The following is a 15788-nucleotide window of genomic DNA, read 5'->3' on the forward strand; positions in this document are numbered from 1 at the left end:
ATGTCTATATTGAACACAAGGCATAGACCGTGTCATCCTTGTCCAATTCAATATTGAGCCCATAGACATTTATCCTGTTACGCAGGATGGGCAAATTCCATCTAGGTCACTCATGTCCCTCAGCATGCTTCGTGGAGTACCCATCAACTGTCTTTATGGTTATCCAGTTACGGACAATGTTTGATCAGCAATAAAGCACTCGACTCTACATCTAGGGTCCATAGTGGTTTCAGGTCGAGGGGTGGTATACACCATTATCACCATGAGAATAACTTATGACACTTTGCATAACTTTCTATACAGTATTCTCATAGCGGGTCAATCCAGTATAAATATTACTCTTAACATTCATACTTATGTTTAAGACTTGATAACTCCTTATCCATGATCCATGAGATGTGATCATCAGTCTATGTACATAATAGTCTTAATACTTTAATGTTATCCCACTTCACAATAAAGCTCGACTACGGATACTTTAAGAATAGTGTCCTTATATTTAATGTGATCTCATGATTAAGTCATTCTTGATACATTAAACGGACTAGCTATTCTAGGGACTTTATTAAACAAACATAATAAAGAAAAAACCTTTTATTATTAATAAATAATTCAATACAGGTACCAAAAATATTGGCCTCTAGGGCTTACACCAACAGATACATCATGAGTAATGTGTTTCATAGTTAAAAGTAATGATCAATGCATTATTTTTGGGGTCTTGGTGGTCTGCATTAGCACCATTGACGAAAATGAAAGTTGCAGGAAAATCCGGAGATGCATCTCCGTATTTTTTCAATGTTTAGATTCCCAAGAACCGGATATGCTTCTCCGTATTTTATCAGTCTGCATTTTTTTTCTTTTCTTGCTTGTAGGGTTGTAGTAATTGTGTGACACTTTTCTAGTTTACTTACACACATTATGGCTGATAGAGACGAAAAATTGAGACACGACAGGATTACAAAACATGCATTTGTCCGGAGGGAAAAAAGTCAGGTTTCACATGCTCATGTTCCCTCTAGCCCGATTGATGCGGAGGCGTCGCCTTATGGGGATCATATATCTCCACCTTCTTATTCCCTTAGGATCATGTGAACCTGACTTTCGGGGCTTAAAGTGCACTTCATACGACATCATTGTTGATTACAGATTTGTTTCACGATTTTTTTATGCAAATCTAAAATGTTGTAGTTTTAGGGTTTAGGTTTAGGGGTTTATGGTTTCTGCAATTTTTCTGAAATTTATCTGCTTCTATAATTCTATTTTTAGGGTATAGTTTGAAATGGACAAATATTTACATCTAAAAATCCATCATAGTAGTGAATTCATTGATGAGGAAATTAGTGTGTACGAAGGAGGATAAGTTGCTAATTTGAAAGTAGATGTTGACAAGTGAAGTTATTTTGAGTTGTTAGGTTGCTTTAAGGAGTTAGATTATATGGCCATAAATAAAATATATTACAGGGATTCCACATTTGGGATAAATGTGTTGGTTGATGACAAAGGTGCCTTAGAGATTGCTGATGTTTATAGGGTGCATCTAAGTGTTGATATTTATATTCAACACACTTTGTCTCAGACTGAGTATTATGATAGCCCTCTTGATGAGATATAAGTAGATCATGATGACATTATAGATAAGAGTGAAGAAGTTCTTGTTGTAATGTATGCAAAAGTAATTAATAGGGAGTTAAAGGATGGGGATTTGAAGGAATTGAGATGAAGGAAAACGGGGCAAATGAAACTGAACTGGAGGAAAGTGAGGCAAATGAAGCTGAGTTGAATGAAAGTGAGGAAAATGAAGCTGAGTTGAATGACAGTGAGGAAAATGAAGTTGAGGCAAATCATGATAATGTGCATGGGGGTGGTGAGGGGCAGAATGATATTAGTTTTGATGACACTAAGGATGAGAGCTTCAACTATGATAGTGCTTTGGAGATAACTTTTGATGATGGATCTGATGAGTATAATGATGAATTGGTTGAGGAAGATGAAATTTCTAATCTAATTGACTATGTACGTGAATATGATCGAGAGGGAAACAACAAAGAAGGGGAAGAAAAGTGGGAAGAAAACAAGGAAGAATTTAAAGGGGGTGATAATGAGAGTGAAGATCTACAAAGTAGATGTGAGAGTAATGATAGTAATTGAGTTAGGAAAAAGAAGTACCTCATGTTCAAATTACAAAAAGACATGTCCAGTTACAAATGAGAAGTGGGAATATTTTAGTATCAAAGGTGATTTTAAGGAAGCAATAACCTAATATGCAGACCAATCTGGTAGAAACCTGAAGTTAACTAAAATGACAAGATAAGGGTGAGTGTTATATGTAAAGATGGATGTGAGTGGGAAGCATATTGTACTAAGTTGTGTAATGAGGATTTCTGGCAACCAAGAAAGGTAGATGACATTCATAGTTGCAGTAGAGAGTATAATGTGAAGATTATGAGCACTAAATAGTTGAGAAAAAGGATTCAAATTTCCTTTAAAATAAATCCTAGGATGAAGATTAAGGATATAAATGAGGCACAAAAAAGTGAAATATAGGGGTCAGCAAGACTAAGGCCATAAGAGTTAAATTTGCAGCTAGAGACATGGTTGTTGGTTCTTTCCTAGGGGATTATACTAGAATTTATGACTATTTCCATGAGCTATTAAGAACAAACCCAAGGTCAATAGTAAAACTAAATGTTCCACCTGTTCAAGAAGGTATTGATGATCAAATACCCCATCTCAGAAGGTTATACATATGTTATACAACATGTAAGGAAAGATTCAAGTTATGTAGGCATTTCATAGGCCTTGATGGTTACTTTTTGAATGTTCTTTATGGAGGGCAAATCTTGGCAGCCATAGGTAGAGATCCTAATGATCAAATGCTGCCAATAACTTTTGCAATAGTGCAGAGTGAAAATAAGGATAACTGGACATGGTTTTTGGAACTGCTTATTGATGACCATGGATGTAGGAATGAGTGTCTCACATACACATTCATTTCTGATCAACAAAATGTATGTTATATTTTTGATGACATTGTGTTGTTATAATTATGTTTTATGTGTTTTCGTTTCTGATTGGTGTTATATTTATGATGGCATATGGTGAATTACCTGCAATGGATGAGCTTCTAACTAGTATTGAACAGAGATTATGTGTCAAGCACATGTATAACAACTTTAGGAAGAAGTTTCCTGGTAAGATGTTGAAGGAATTCAAATGGAAGGTTGCAAAATCAACATACTCACAAGCATGGGAAAGAGAAATGAACATAATGAGGGTTGTCAATGAAGATGCCTTCAAACACATGTTGAGTATCCCACCAAGATTCTGGAGTAGATCATACTTTAAAACACATAACAAGTGTGAAGTTGTTCTCAATAACATGTCATAAGCTTTTAATAGTATCATTCTTGAGTCAAGGGTCAAGCCACTCATGATGGAAGAAATCAAGACCTACATGATGGAAAAATGGCTACCAATAGAATGAGGTTTAAAAACTTGGAAGATGTTGATATGTTGCCCAATATTAGAAGGAAAGTTGAAAAACCAAGCACATACACAAATTTATGGCTTATCAGGTAATTATACATGAAAAATATATGTCTGTCATACAAGTTTTATGTGAGTATCATGTGTTGACCTAAAATTTTATGTTGTAGGATGTCAGTTGAGCACATCTTTGAAGTGAGGCACCTTGAAAATCTAGCAGATAAGTTTGCAGTCAATTTGAAGGAACATCTATGTTCTTGCAGAAGATGGGAACTCACATGCCTTCCTTGTGTTTATGCACTTTCAACTATGAAGAGTAGAAACCATAAGGTTGATGAATATATCCATGAGTATTACAGGAAATCAAGATACATGAAAGTCTACAAACATGTGATTTATCCTATAAATGGATCAAATATGTGGGATAGAATAGAGTATCTGGATGTGCAACCACCTAAGTATAGGAAAATGTCTGGACAACCAAAGAAGAAGAGGAATCTAGAGCAAGGGGAGATTGATGGCTCTCATCGTAAAATGAGAAGAACTGGTTTCATTGTCAAGTGTAGTAGGTGCAAGAAACCAGGTCACAACAAACTTACTTGTAAGGTGACACCAGCTAGTTAACCATCTCAACAACCACCCACTTAACAAGCATCTCAACAACCATCCACTAAACAAACATCACAATAACTAGCTACTCAATAACCAGCTACTCAATAATAAGATACTCAACAAGCAACTCATGGAAGAGCAAAGAAGATAACTGTTAAGAGGGCATATCAACCAGCTACTCAAAAACCTCATTAATCAACTCATGGAAAGGCATAGAAGTTACCTGTTAGGAGGCCATCAACACCTTTTGTACCACCAAGACCTATAACTAGATTGGATGCAGCCAAGAGTACAGTTGGACCAACAACAAGAAGGACTACACAAATAAACAGAACCGCACCAAAGAAGAAAATTTAGTTTAAGTTAGAATTATTTGTCTATTCAACTCAGTTTAAGTTATAATTTAGTTTATGTTCAAACCTGTGTACTTATGCAATGTGTTTTGCATATGTAATGTGTTTTGAACCTATGTTGTAATGCATAATAATAGTCGTATACACCACATATTAGTAATGTATTTTGGTATAAATCAATTGTGTCTTATTTTCTCTGTTTTGGTATAATGTCTTTTGGTTTAAACCCCAAACTGGTGTAAACCAAACAATTAGTCTCAATTGATAAAATGTGTAATAAACCAATGATACAATTATGCCACAGATAAAATTATGTGTTAACTGATGTAAACCATTCAAACTGATAACAACTGATGTAAACCATTCAAACTGATGTAAATCATTCAAACTGATGTAAACCATTCAACTTATGCAAACATATGCACCATAACACAATTACATTAACTAATACAAACATTAATTGTTCTTACAAGTTGGAAACAATTTATCTGATACACTTATGTCATTCAAACTGATACACTTATTACAACATCATAAATACCAACACACATAAAACAATTTAAAACATAATCTTCCAAAAAAAATCCTAGTTCACCATCTTCTTTATTTGAATTTAAAGTTCCTTAAATTGTTGCTTCAGTTACTCATTTGTAGCCCTAAGATTTTCAACCTCAAGTTTTGCTACATTAACTTCTTTTGCTAGCTTCTCCAATGTAATTTTTTGCTTCTTCATAAATTGGTCCTTCTCATCTACCACATCCTCATAGAATCAATCAAAAAATTCACAACCAGCTTGCGTAGAATCCTGTGTAAATTAGGCAAATGGTTTATATCAGAACACATTGCGAAGAAGAAAAAAATTCAAATTCTTTCTTACCTTAAAATGTCGACATCCCCAAAAACAAAATTCGTATCAGTTGATGCCCTACGAAGAACAACCATGTCTTCACAACGACATATGAGTTTCCATCAGAGATTTGAGCATGTGTATACATTGGAATAAAAACTTCCAGAGCTCTTTTGATTAAATTGGTTTGAACAACGCCCAAAATTCATTGTTGATGGTTCCTTCAATTTCCACGAGCAATTTCAGTAAAGAACTCTGCAAATGAGGAACCCTAATTTTATTTGAGCAAAAACCTAACAAGAAAGGGACGAAGAAGATAACATTTCAGGTTGGAAACGAAGAAGATGACATTTCAAAGCCAACTCAGTAGGAACCACATACATAAACAAACATAGTTTGAGCAAAAACCTAACAAGAAAGGGACGAAGAAGATGACATTTCAGGTTGGAAGCGAAGAAGATGACATTTCAAAGCCAACTCAGTTGGAAACGCATGCATAAACAAACGTCGTTTGAGCAAAATGGACGTAAATGATTTATTGACGCTATTTGAACAATTAAAGGATCAACTTGGCATCTTTTAAAATTGAGGGACCAAAATGGATCCCGAGGTAAAGTTAAAGGACCAAAAATGATATTTTTCCTTTATTTTGACTTCGTTGTATATTTCGACTTTATTGTGTATGTCATGATGACTTATTTTGACTCTGAATTTATATATTTCATTTTTTGCATATCGGTTGTATGGTTTAATGCTCATCACATATTAGAGGCATTAACATTTATAAATCGTCATTTTCATCTGAATAACCATAAAACTAACTTAACTTGCATTGTTTTGACTGTTTATAGAGATGCATCTCCGTAAATCCTAAACGAAAAATCCGAGATATATCTCCAGAATCAATAAATGTTTAAATGGACCTTTGAAATAGGGATGCATGATGTGTGTTTTAAAATATGCATCTCTTGATTCATGTTTACAAAATATGTTGGTGTGACTTAGTGAAATGCACAAGGTATATTTTAAAATATTTCGGAGATGCATCTTCATATCAGTTATAATGTTTTGACTTAAGACATGAGTGCGTCTGAATATTCATATTCGTTATATAAAGGACGTTTTAAATTTTTTATAGGATATTTTTTCAAACAGATGGGATAATAAATAAAAAAAACAAAAAAAAAATACTTTTGGACTAAATAATTACTCAAATGTTACTGCAATTCAATATTCTAAAATTTTGAAATGCCAAAGCTCCGCTTTTCATGGTTAACAATTGTTAAATTTGACCAATACGACTATAACAATGGGAACACTTCAAGCTAAGAAATAAAAGAAAAACATGGAATTGTGTTCTATATAAAGCAAAAATTAGATAGTTGTATCACTAGCATTATATAGAACGGAATCCATATTTGTTAAAAGCAAATTCATTTCCAATCTATCCCTACAAATTTTATTTTCCCCCAAATTACTGTAAAATTTCAATCCCAAAATAATCATCAGTTACAAACAACAAAAACCCAAATGAAAACCTAACAAAACATGCATAGGGGTAACAGTGTTTTAGACCGTTAATGGGAGACTAAGCTACGGTTGAGATGTGAGATTAGACTGTAAACGGATTGATGACGTGGCGTAACGTTTTATTACAATTTTTTTAATGAAAAAATGATAATAAGACAAAAAGGAATGCCACGTCACAAGATTCAAGGTATTTTATGTTGCATTGCAATCAAAAGCGGGAAAAAAGGCTACCGCGAAACTACCATTTTTGGTGATTTTTTCCGCTTAATATAAACGAGAAATCTTCATCTCCAAAAACCACTTCATCTTTTGCGGCGCACTATCTTTGTCTTTTCTAGGGTTTATCTCTCTCTCTCACACTTTTTGGAACTGTGCTTCACTTTTTCCGCACAATCACGAAGGTGACTTTTTCTTTTACTGTTCACTGCTGATTACTCTTGTTTTGATTTGCATGTTTGTAATTGCACACACTCGTTGTTTTCTTTTTCATCTTCGTATCATCATGAATCGATTGAAACGCCAAATGGACTGCATTAGATGAAATGATCTGTTATTAACTCAGTAACTTCATCTTATGCAGATCTACTCAGGGTCTCAAGAAGAATGGAATGGAAATATGTGTGAATAAATTTATAATAAAAACCATAAGTGTTCATCATGTTTAATTTGCTTGTATGATGAACACAGTTCACAGATTTATGTACAGCTTTAGATTGATTCCGTTTTTCTTGCTCTGATCTCTTGATCCAGTTTATTCTATACTTCACTGTTAATCGCCTGTTTTTATTTACGTTTTATTTTCCCTTATTTGAGTTATTTCTCGTTAAAGTAATGATAAATGTCTCATTTATTGTTATTTTTTTTGAAGTTAGTGATAATATGTCTCTTATTTTTCATTGATTATTGATGGTGGCTAGATTTTCATTTATTTTGATGTTTTATATTGTTTCTCTTCCTCTATTCTTCTATTCTAGATAGTTGTAAATTACCCTTGTGTTTCTTTGGTTAAAACTATAAATGTAACAGTGTGTCACTGTCACTGTTTCTTTGGTTAAACCTATATATGTAACATTGCATGACAGAACTAGCTATCATTTGTCCTCAAGTATCATCATCAAAGAAAGGCATGGATCTTCGTCAAGTCTTTGATAATAGGAGAAAGTCTTTGCCGTTTGTCGAAGAGAATGGCTATTCTGCTTCATTTCAGTCTGATGCCAATAACTGGTTGGGTTTCTGGTTGTATTTAGTGGCAAGTTCATACTTTCTGTTGAGGGAAAATGTCAACTTTTTCAGCGGCAGCAGAATAAAATCTCAAGAGAATGTTTCTTCATGTAACAAAAGCACACTAAATGAGAGAACGGAGAATGATGCAACTGTTGTGGATGATGCAGTTAGCTACTCTGAGAGCTTAGGGTCTCCCCGTAGTACTTGTTCATCCACCTATTTTGATACTTACTCGGAGATTTCGGATTTTGACAGAACAAGTTACTGGCACTCTTTACTGAGTCTTGAAGATGAAGACTCTGAATGGCTTTCAGATTCTATGATATCTGAGAACCTGTCAAGTCCTCTAAGCTACAGTGGTGATTCTTTCACTGAGTTTTCAGATGTAGACACACCTAGTTACTGGGACTCCTTGCTCAAGCTTGAAGAGGAAGACCGCGAGTGGAATATGGACAAAGCAAGTTACTGGCATTCTTTTCCTTTACTAAGTCTTGAAGATGAAGATTCTGAATGGCTCTCAGATTCAATAACATCCGAGAGCCCTTCTAGCCCTCTAAGCTTCAGTGGAGATTCTTTCACCGATATCTCAGATGTAGGCACACCAACATACTGGGACTCCTTACTCAGACTTGACAAAGAAGAAAACAGTGAATGGGTTTCAGACTTTAATCAACAACTAGAGTGTGTTCAGGATGGTTCTCCAATCTCATCATACAAGATAAATTGGGGTAATGTGGTTCTTCCTCCAGTTTCTACTATCTCTTCATTCAATTGTGATGAACCACTTTTTTGGCCATTTGAAGGAGAATTTGATTGGGATTCTGAGGAAAGTTCATTTTGTAACTCGCCTAGGAAAAATGTTGTTTTTGATTCAAACATGGACAGTCCTTTGGAATATTTTGCTCTGAACCAAGAGTTTGCAATTGAGACATTGGTGGGGCTCAAGGAATTTGATGGACATGAGGGGCTGGAACTTGATTATGAATTTATTGGTGATGGTTTTATGCTGGAGGAATTTCTTCAATAGATCACAAGCACATGCATAGGTAGGTTCCAAAACAAGTGTAGAGAAAAAATGACTGCAACTTGTGAATGATGTCATGACTTAGAACCTAATTAGGCCTTTAACTCCATTGACATAACCTTACATGATCTAACCTCTTTTACTGTAGGCTGTAATTGAAGAACATGTATATGTTAGGGTATGATTGTAGATATAGGCCACAACCTTTGTCGCCTTTGTTGTTATTTATCATGAACTAAATCTTTGTTCCAATACATTCAATTTTATTACCATCAATGTTATTGGGTATAGTATTGAGGCATTGTCACTGTTTCTTCAATTTACTTTCTGTATAATCCTTTTAGCTAATGTATGACCACTAGCCTTGTTGAGTATTTTTGTTCAATAACTATGCACTTTTTCAAAGCATTTGGTCAATTAAATCGTCTGCAATTGTTCAATGTAAATTATTCTACACAGCTATGACATTTTGTGATCACATATTCTGTGTTTTGAATTCTAGTGCTTCTTTTCTGACAACATTTGAATAAAATACTAGAGAAATATGCGTTTACTTTTCAATTCTTACTAATTAAATAGATCTGATCCCTACAAGTAACCTAATGCATGTATTATATAAGAAAAAACTGGTCAATAGGTACTGTAATGAAATTTTGATTTTATAATCGTAAAATAGAATAGAAAAGATCTGGTCTTCTGATACATAGGTGGACCAGCTGGTGGTCGGAAATTGAAACGAACGTTCCTCCCCTCCTAAGGTCAACTCATTGTCATGTTTTGAAAGAAGAAAACAAAATCGGGGTTTGAATTCAATCCTTGACATGAACAAATGAAAGAATAACAACGAGGCAACAAACCAATCACAAGTTTTGGACATTGATATTTCCACATCAAATAGGGATAGGAATATGTCGGATTAACTTATAAGAACCTATAACTTAGCCAATTTAAAATCAGATCAGATCTATTTAACAAAAAAAAAAAAATTAATTTTTTTAAAAATCTATTTAATTAAATTGACGACTTAAACTATTAAAATAACTTATAAAATCTTATAGACCGATCTATCTCTTTATATATATATATATATATTAAAAAAATGTTAAATAATATTATCTTCACGTGTATATATATTAAAAAAATGTTAAATAAATCGGTCTATACATACAGACTTTTAAGTAATATGGATTAATGAAAAACTTTAATAAAAAATAGATTTTTAAATAATATTTCAGGAAAGATAAGACTTTTAAAAAGACCCTAAAATATAAAATAAGAGCTTATGGGATAGTAGACCATAAATCAAATTATACTAATAAGTTTATGGTAGATCATATTCTACCTTCTAAAATCTAGTCTATGTTAACCTATTTTCATCTTTAATGACAAATTTTGGACACTAATACTTACTTATTTCATCACTGATCATAAATTTTGAACATATTTTTAGTACTAACATATTTTTTTTTAGTGATATTGGTACTATACAATACATTATAATAAATATTTGTATATCCTTTGAAATAAAAAAATATAATGACCTATTGGTTTCAAATAATTAAAAAAATCGTTTATAGTGTGGGTTAGTACACCTAAAATAACCGTACATATTTCTATTACGTTGTCTAAAAAAGAGTGCTATGATATAATATAATAATATAATATAATAATGGTATTGAAAACGGGATTATTCGATATTCCATTGTGAACATCTACATGCATTTTCTTTACCAAAAAGAAAATGACAAAAAGCATGCGATCTGATGAGACCCCACAACACATTGCTCAACTACCAATAAGGGTATTTTAGGAATTCCAACCATTGCTATTGCAGGCTCTGACGTCGAAGCTTCTTCTCTGTTTCTCCTTTTTATTTCTTTTCTTGCTTACATTCCATTTTAGTCTTTACACATCTTTGAAAACTTGTTCAATCGCATTTCTCATTTCATCACCAAATCGTACTCTCATACTCTTCTCTTCGCTTCTTCTACCTTCAGGTAATTATTTTTTTTAATTTTTAATCTTTTAACTTTTAATTTTTTATGATCGTGTCTAATTAGGATTTCTCTCGTATGAAATTTACTTCAATTTTGTATATTATTGTTTGATTCTCTTGTTTTTATCTTTATCGCTTCATTTTCTTACTAATCGGAAACCTTCTAATTGCTTCCCAAAATTTTGAGATTAAAAGTGAAGGAAATTTCATTTATTTGTGCTTAAACATTTTTGGAAAAAGGAATTACTGTTAGTGATAGAGATGTTTTTTTATTTTATTTTATGTGCATGTGTATAGTTTTTTTTCTTCTTGATTTATGAGTCTACACATATTTCATCAAATAGACACTGCAATTGGATGTTTCTGATTATTGTTTTATTTCTATTTTTTTAATTCTGAGTGATATGATCAATTAACACCCGATGCTAGATTTTTATACTTATACTAATCAATAATTTTTGTTAGAATGTGAAATTGCTCATGGAATAGTTGAATTTGAATTTTTTAGGTATATCAAGATTATGAAAATTGACAATACTGCATTAAACTGCGTTGTTTTAATAGTAGTATTAGTATATATATTGTGTTATGAAAATTTAATTAAATGTCATTATTAGGTGACATACATTCATATATCCAAATAATCTGAAACTTGGAATACATGATCATGTTAGTTATTAGTTATTACATGAGTTAATTGTTCGATTGGTTATGTAATGTAAGTGTAACGGTTTAATAGCTCGTATTAGTGGTGTATCCTATCGCGAATTCTAATTTATAAGAGTAGTTTATCTTATTAGTTCCGGGAGATTGCTTCTTAGTACCAGTTACGATGCGTGCACCGGCGATACTTGCGCAATGCTTGCCTGGCCTAGTGCCTCATGATCGTGGAAGTCTCAGTATAGCATCCTCCATTTTTGAGAAAGATATTCATCTTGCGTCACCGGCAGTGGAGATTCTTCCTTCAAAGGTACAACTCCCATTTTTATCTTCAGCCAACACATCACCCTCTAACCAACCAACAACAAAAAAGAAACTTTACCTTGCATTTAAGGCATTTTTTTTTGCTTGCTTTTGGGGTTACTGTGGGAGGAAGTGTAACGGATTTAAATATGTGCCCTTGCAGGCATTTCACACTGACAAGGAAGGCGGGGAAAATATTGACCATTTTAAGGTACGTCTCTCAGCATAGTTCATTTCATAGTAAGTGTTTTATGAGGGAGGCATAATTAGATGGTTTGTGTCCTTAATTAAATTTTTTATAAAAATTAGTGTTATTGTTGAGTCAATGCTAGTGGAAGGGTTTCAGGTTGGTTTCCATTCTTTCATTTGGTAGTATCAATAGGAAGACAATTACATAAAATTATAATTTCACTGTGTGGCCGGAAGTTCAATCATTCAATGCGTATCTTTTGATTTTTTAATTTGACCATAAGATAAAATAACTTTCTTGGTTGGGATGTGGTGCACTTGGCAAACAATTACACGCACCCCAAATCCATATCAATAAAATGGGATGCATGTTTTATCCTTTGCTATTATTTTGCCAAAAGCATGTTTACCAAATATGTGCATTGAGATCCTTTAGTTTACATTTCTGTTGTATCTTGTGCACTTTTGAATGATGAATTTACAATATTTCTTAACAAGTACTCTTTCGGCTCCTCATTTCTTGATATAAATTTTGTCTTTAACAATCTTGACATAATTTTAGAGCTTATCATATATCAGTTAGCTTAATACTTGGGAGGAAACTGATGCTATCTTAAACCTCCTACAGGGAATAGTAAGTGTTGCTGATATCATAGGGTTCGGTGGTTCAGAGACAATATCCTCAAGACAGGATGGTAAGTACATGAAATTTCATTCTGTAGTCATTGGACATGTGATAGTTTTCCTGTGAACCGGTATTTTCTTTCTAGTGCATTACTATGTAAAAATAACACATTTAACGAATTAATTCAGAGCAAAAACTTTTTTGGAATGAACGGAAAAGGACAGTCCCTAAGGTTAATGCGGTATCAGTTCAAATTATTTAACCAACCTACAAAGCCAATTTTGTGTCAGAAAAATAATAACAAGATTCTTGTTGAGGATAATATCATTTAACAATTACATATTGATATATTATACATGTAATTTTTTTTCAATCAATACAAAGGAAGGGCCATATCAGATTGATCTATCTGATTTTGTAGGCTATCTGAAAACCTGGGCCAGTTCCATTGATCTTGTCAGTGTTCTTAAGAATGAGATTCGCGATGGGCAACTGTCCTTCAGAGGAAAAAGAGTACTTGAGGTAACTTGTCTAAGAGATTATTGCGTGCTATTATGTTTTGATTTGCTTGTCTTTAATTCTCCTTGTGCTTCACTCTCTTGCCCTCATTTTTCAAATGCTCTCAACATTAGCTACTTCATCATGAGATTGCTTTCTTTTTTTCTCCCTTAATCCATATTTTTCAACTATTTAAATTTAATGGTATTTAAGAGTTTATTGTTATTTAATAATCTACTTACTTCACGTTTCTTGCAGCTCAATTGTAGCTATGGACTTCCTGGAATCTTTGCTTGCTTAAAGGTATATAGTTGCACTTGAGGTCCCAGTACTCACTATCTCTTTTTCCGAGTCGTTTGTCACTAGTTTGTGTGTATTTGGTAGCTGGAATTTATCTAGTTTGTGTAGGTCTTGGTTTATTGTAGTTTCAATACTTAAACTTGAACTACATCAGCATTTTTGGTTTAAATTATTAATGTAACCGTGTCAGAATTGGGCTTCCCAATGCAATGTTCTTGCACCTTCTTTTTATACCTTCCATGTGTTGACAAAAGTTTATAAGACACACAACAATGTTCTGGTGCAACCAACCTTAAGATTTAGGATTCTTTTTCGGTAACATTCCAAACTTACAAACAAACTCCAAGGCAAGAAGAGAAAACTTTAGTGTCTTTTGGTTGGGAAAATAACAAATAGTAGTTATAATTTCATTGGAATAATATGCTTCTTTTCATCTAAATGGCTCTTTATTTCACAGGGAGCTTCCATGGTGCATTTTCAAGATCAGAATGCAGAGACTATAAGATGCACAACTATACCAAATGTCCTTGGTAATCTGAAGCAAGCTCGTGATAGGCAGAGTCGACAGCCAGAAACTCCCCTTACTCCTTCAAGACAGACTCTGGCACCATCAGTTAACTTTTATGCTGGGGACTGGGATGAACTACCTGCTGTATTGTCTACTGTGAAAAATGATGGATATGAAGTAACACCTGGAATGAGTTTGAGCTTCTCCGAGGAAGATTTTATGGATGGATGTAGTAGTCAAGAAGGCAGTATCGTTGGACATGAATCTAGTTCAAGAAGGTCTAGGAAACTCTCGGGAAGTCGAGCATGGGAAAGAGCTAATGAGGCAGATCAAGGGGATGGTGGCTATGATATTATTTTAATGACAGAGATTCCATATTCTGTTACCTCTTTGAAGAAGCTGTATGCTCTTATTAAGAAGGTTTGTTTCTTTCCTTTCTTACTTTAATGCTATACTGATAATCTTCATATCTACGGCATATAATTCCTCTTTTCTGGTTTCCATTTTCGTAACAGTGTATAAGGCCTCAATATGGAGTAGTATATCTAGCTCCAACTAAGAAACACTATGTTGGATTTAGTAATGGAGTAAAACAGCTGAGAAATGTGGTAGATGAGGAGGGCATTTTTGGAGTTCATTTAGTTAAGGATTTGGCTGACAGAGATATCTGGAAGTTTTTTCACAAGTGAACAAGAATGCAAAGATCAGATGTACTACACTTCTATGGAAAAACAGATCTAGATAACATTCATACTTTCATACTCTGAATCACAAGCATTCTTTTGTTTTTTTAATTTTAAATTTCTCCATTTTTCTTATAGCTTAGTAATAAAGGAGGTCTGCATTTTTAGAGTTAGTTGACGTGCATATTCCGTGCAAAGCTGTCTCATTCGACTCTTTTGATGTAATTTATTTTCACCACACAGTTGAAATTTCAATTGCGGTGAAATGTAGCGTGTTATTGTTGCTGAGCACAAAAGTAAGTTTTATAGTTATTGTATACACAAGACTGATAGTATCAAAGACCGGTCAATAGTTTTTAAGATTCTAAGTAGAGAAGAATTTTATATTTGTTTTGATACTTGAAAGGAAATGACAGTAAAATTGAGATTTCGGTGTTAACAATAAATTCAGTTATTTTTATCGATTTTAGTTAATACTAGTATATGTTAGAAGAGTCTAAACAAATGTTCTATCATTTTTTATAAGATAAATTGAAAGATTTTTATTTTAATTGTTTGTAAAATAAGTTTATAAATATCTATGTATTTTATATAAGTTTGACACTTATCAACTCTCCCAAATTTCTTTGAATGCATTTGAAAGGTTAATTTACTTTGGTCGAACTTTAAAATTGTTTTTATGTTATAATATTTTTTTTCAAATTCCAGTTCATAATCAACCTCATGAATATCCATAATCATAACATGCAAGGTGAATCATTTATCCGACAAAAGTAAGATTTTCAAAAACATGTATAAATTGACAATTAATCATTCATTAGAATCATGGTCTCATTGAGTATCTTTCAGTGATTAATGTATCCCTTAAAAATCACATAATGCATGTACTATTGAAACACTTTGCATTTCATCTAAACAACATCTTAAGTAGGGGTGTAAATGGATCA

General features: G+C 33.2%; 2 protein-coding genes across 4 annotated transcripts; both read left to right on the plus strand.

Annotated features, from left to right (window-relative positions):
- The first annotated feature begins 7045 nt into the window (after nucleotides 1-7045).
- On the plus strand, nucleotides 7046-9380 carry LOC127087262 (uncharacterized). 2 transcript variants are annotated; one of them, XM_051028129.1, is made up of 2 exons: nucleotides 7046-7232; nucleotides 7412-9380. In XM_051028129.1, exon 2 carries the CDS (start codon nucleotides 7907-7909, stop codon nucleotides 9080-9082), a length of 1176 nt encoding a protein of 391 aa, XP_050884086.1. In that variant the 5' UTR covers nucleotides 7046-7232; nucleotides 7412-7906; the 3' UTR covers nucleotides 9083-9380. The 2 variants fall into 2 exon arrangements, with proteins under 2 accessions (XP_050884086.1, XP_050884087.1); XM_051028130.1 differs by having other exon boundaries at nucleotides 7914-9380.
- Nucleotides 9381-10903: 1523 nt separating this feature from the next.
- On the plus strand, nucleotides 10904-15275 carry LOC127087263 (uncharacterized). Of its 2 annotated transcripts, none has more exons than XM_051028132.1 (8): nucleotides 10904-11076; nucleotides 11863-12045; nucleotides 12202-12249; nucleotides 12856-12922; nucleotides 13274-13374; nucleotides 13609-13653; nucleotides 14108-14578; nucleotides 14674-15275. In XM_051028132.1, the coding sequence occupies exons 2-8, from the start codon at nucleotides 11908-11910 to the stop codon at nucleotides 14845-14847; spliced, it is 1044 nt and encodes a 347-aa protein (XP_050884089.1). In that variant the 5' UTR covers nucleotides 10904-11076; nucleotides 11863-11907; the 3' UTR covers nucleotides 14848-15275. The 2 variants fall into 2 exon arrangements, with proteins under 2 accessions (XP_050884089.1, XP_050884088.1); XM_051028131.1 differs by having other exon boundaries at nucleotides 10905-11076; nucleotides 11876-12045.
- Nucleotides 15276-15788: the final 513 nt, after the last annotated feature.

The sequence above is a fragment of the Lathyrus oleraceus genome, chromosome 5 (assembly GCF_024323335.1).
Source record: "Lathyrus oleraceus cultivar Zhongwan6 chromosome 5, CAAS_Psat_ZW6_1.0, whole genome shotgun sequence".
Lineage (NCBI taxonomy): Eukaryota > Viridiplantae > Streptophyta > Magnoliopsida > Fabales > Fabaceae > Lathyrus > Lathyrus oleraceus.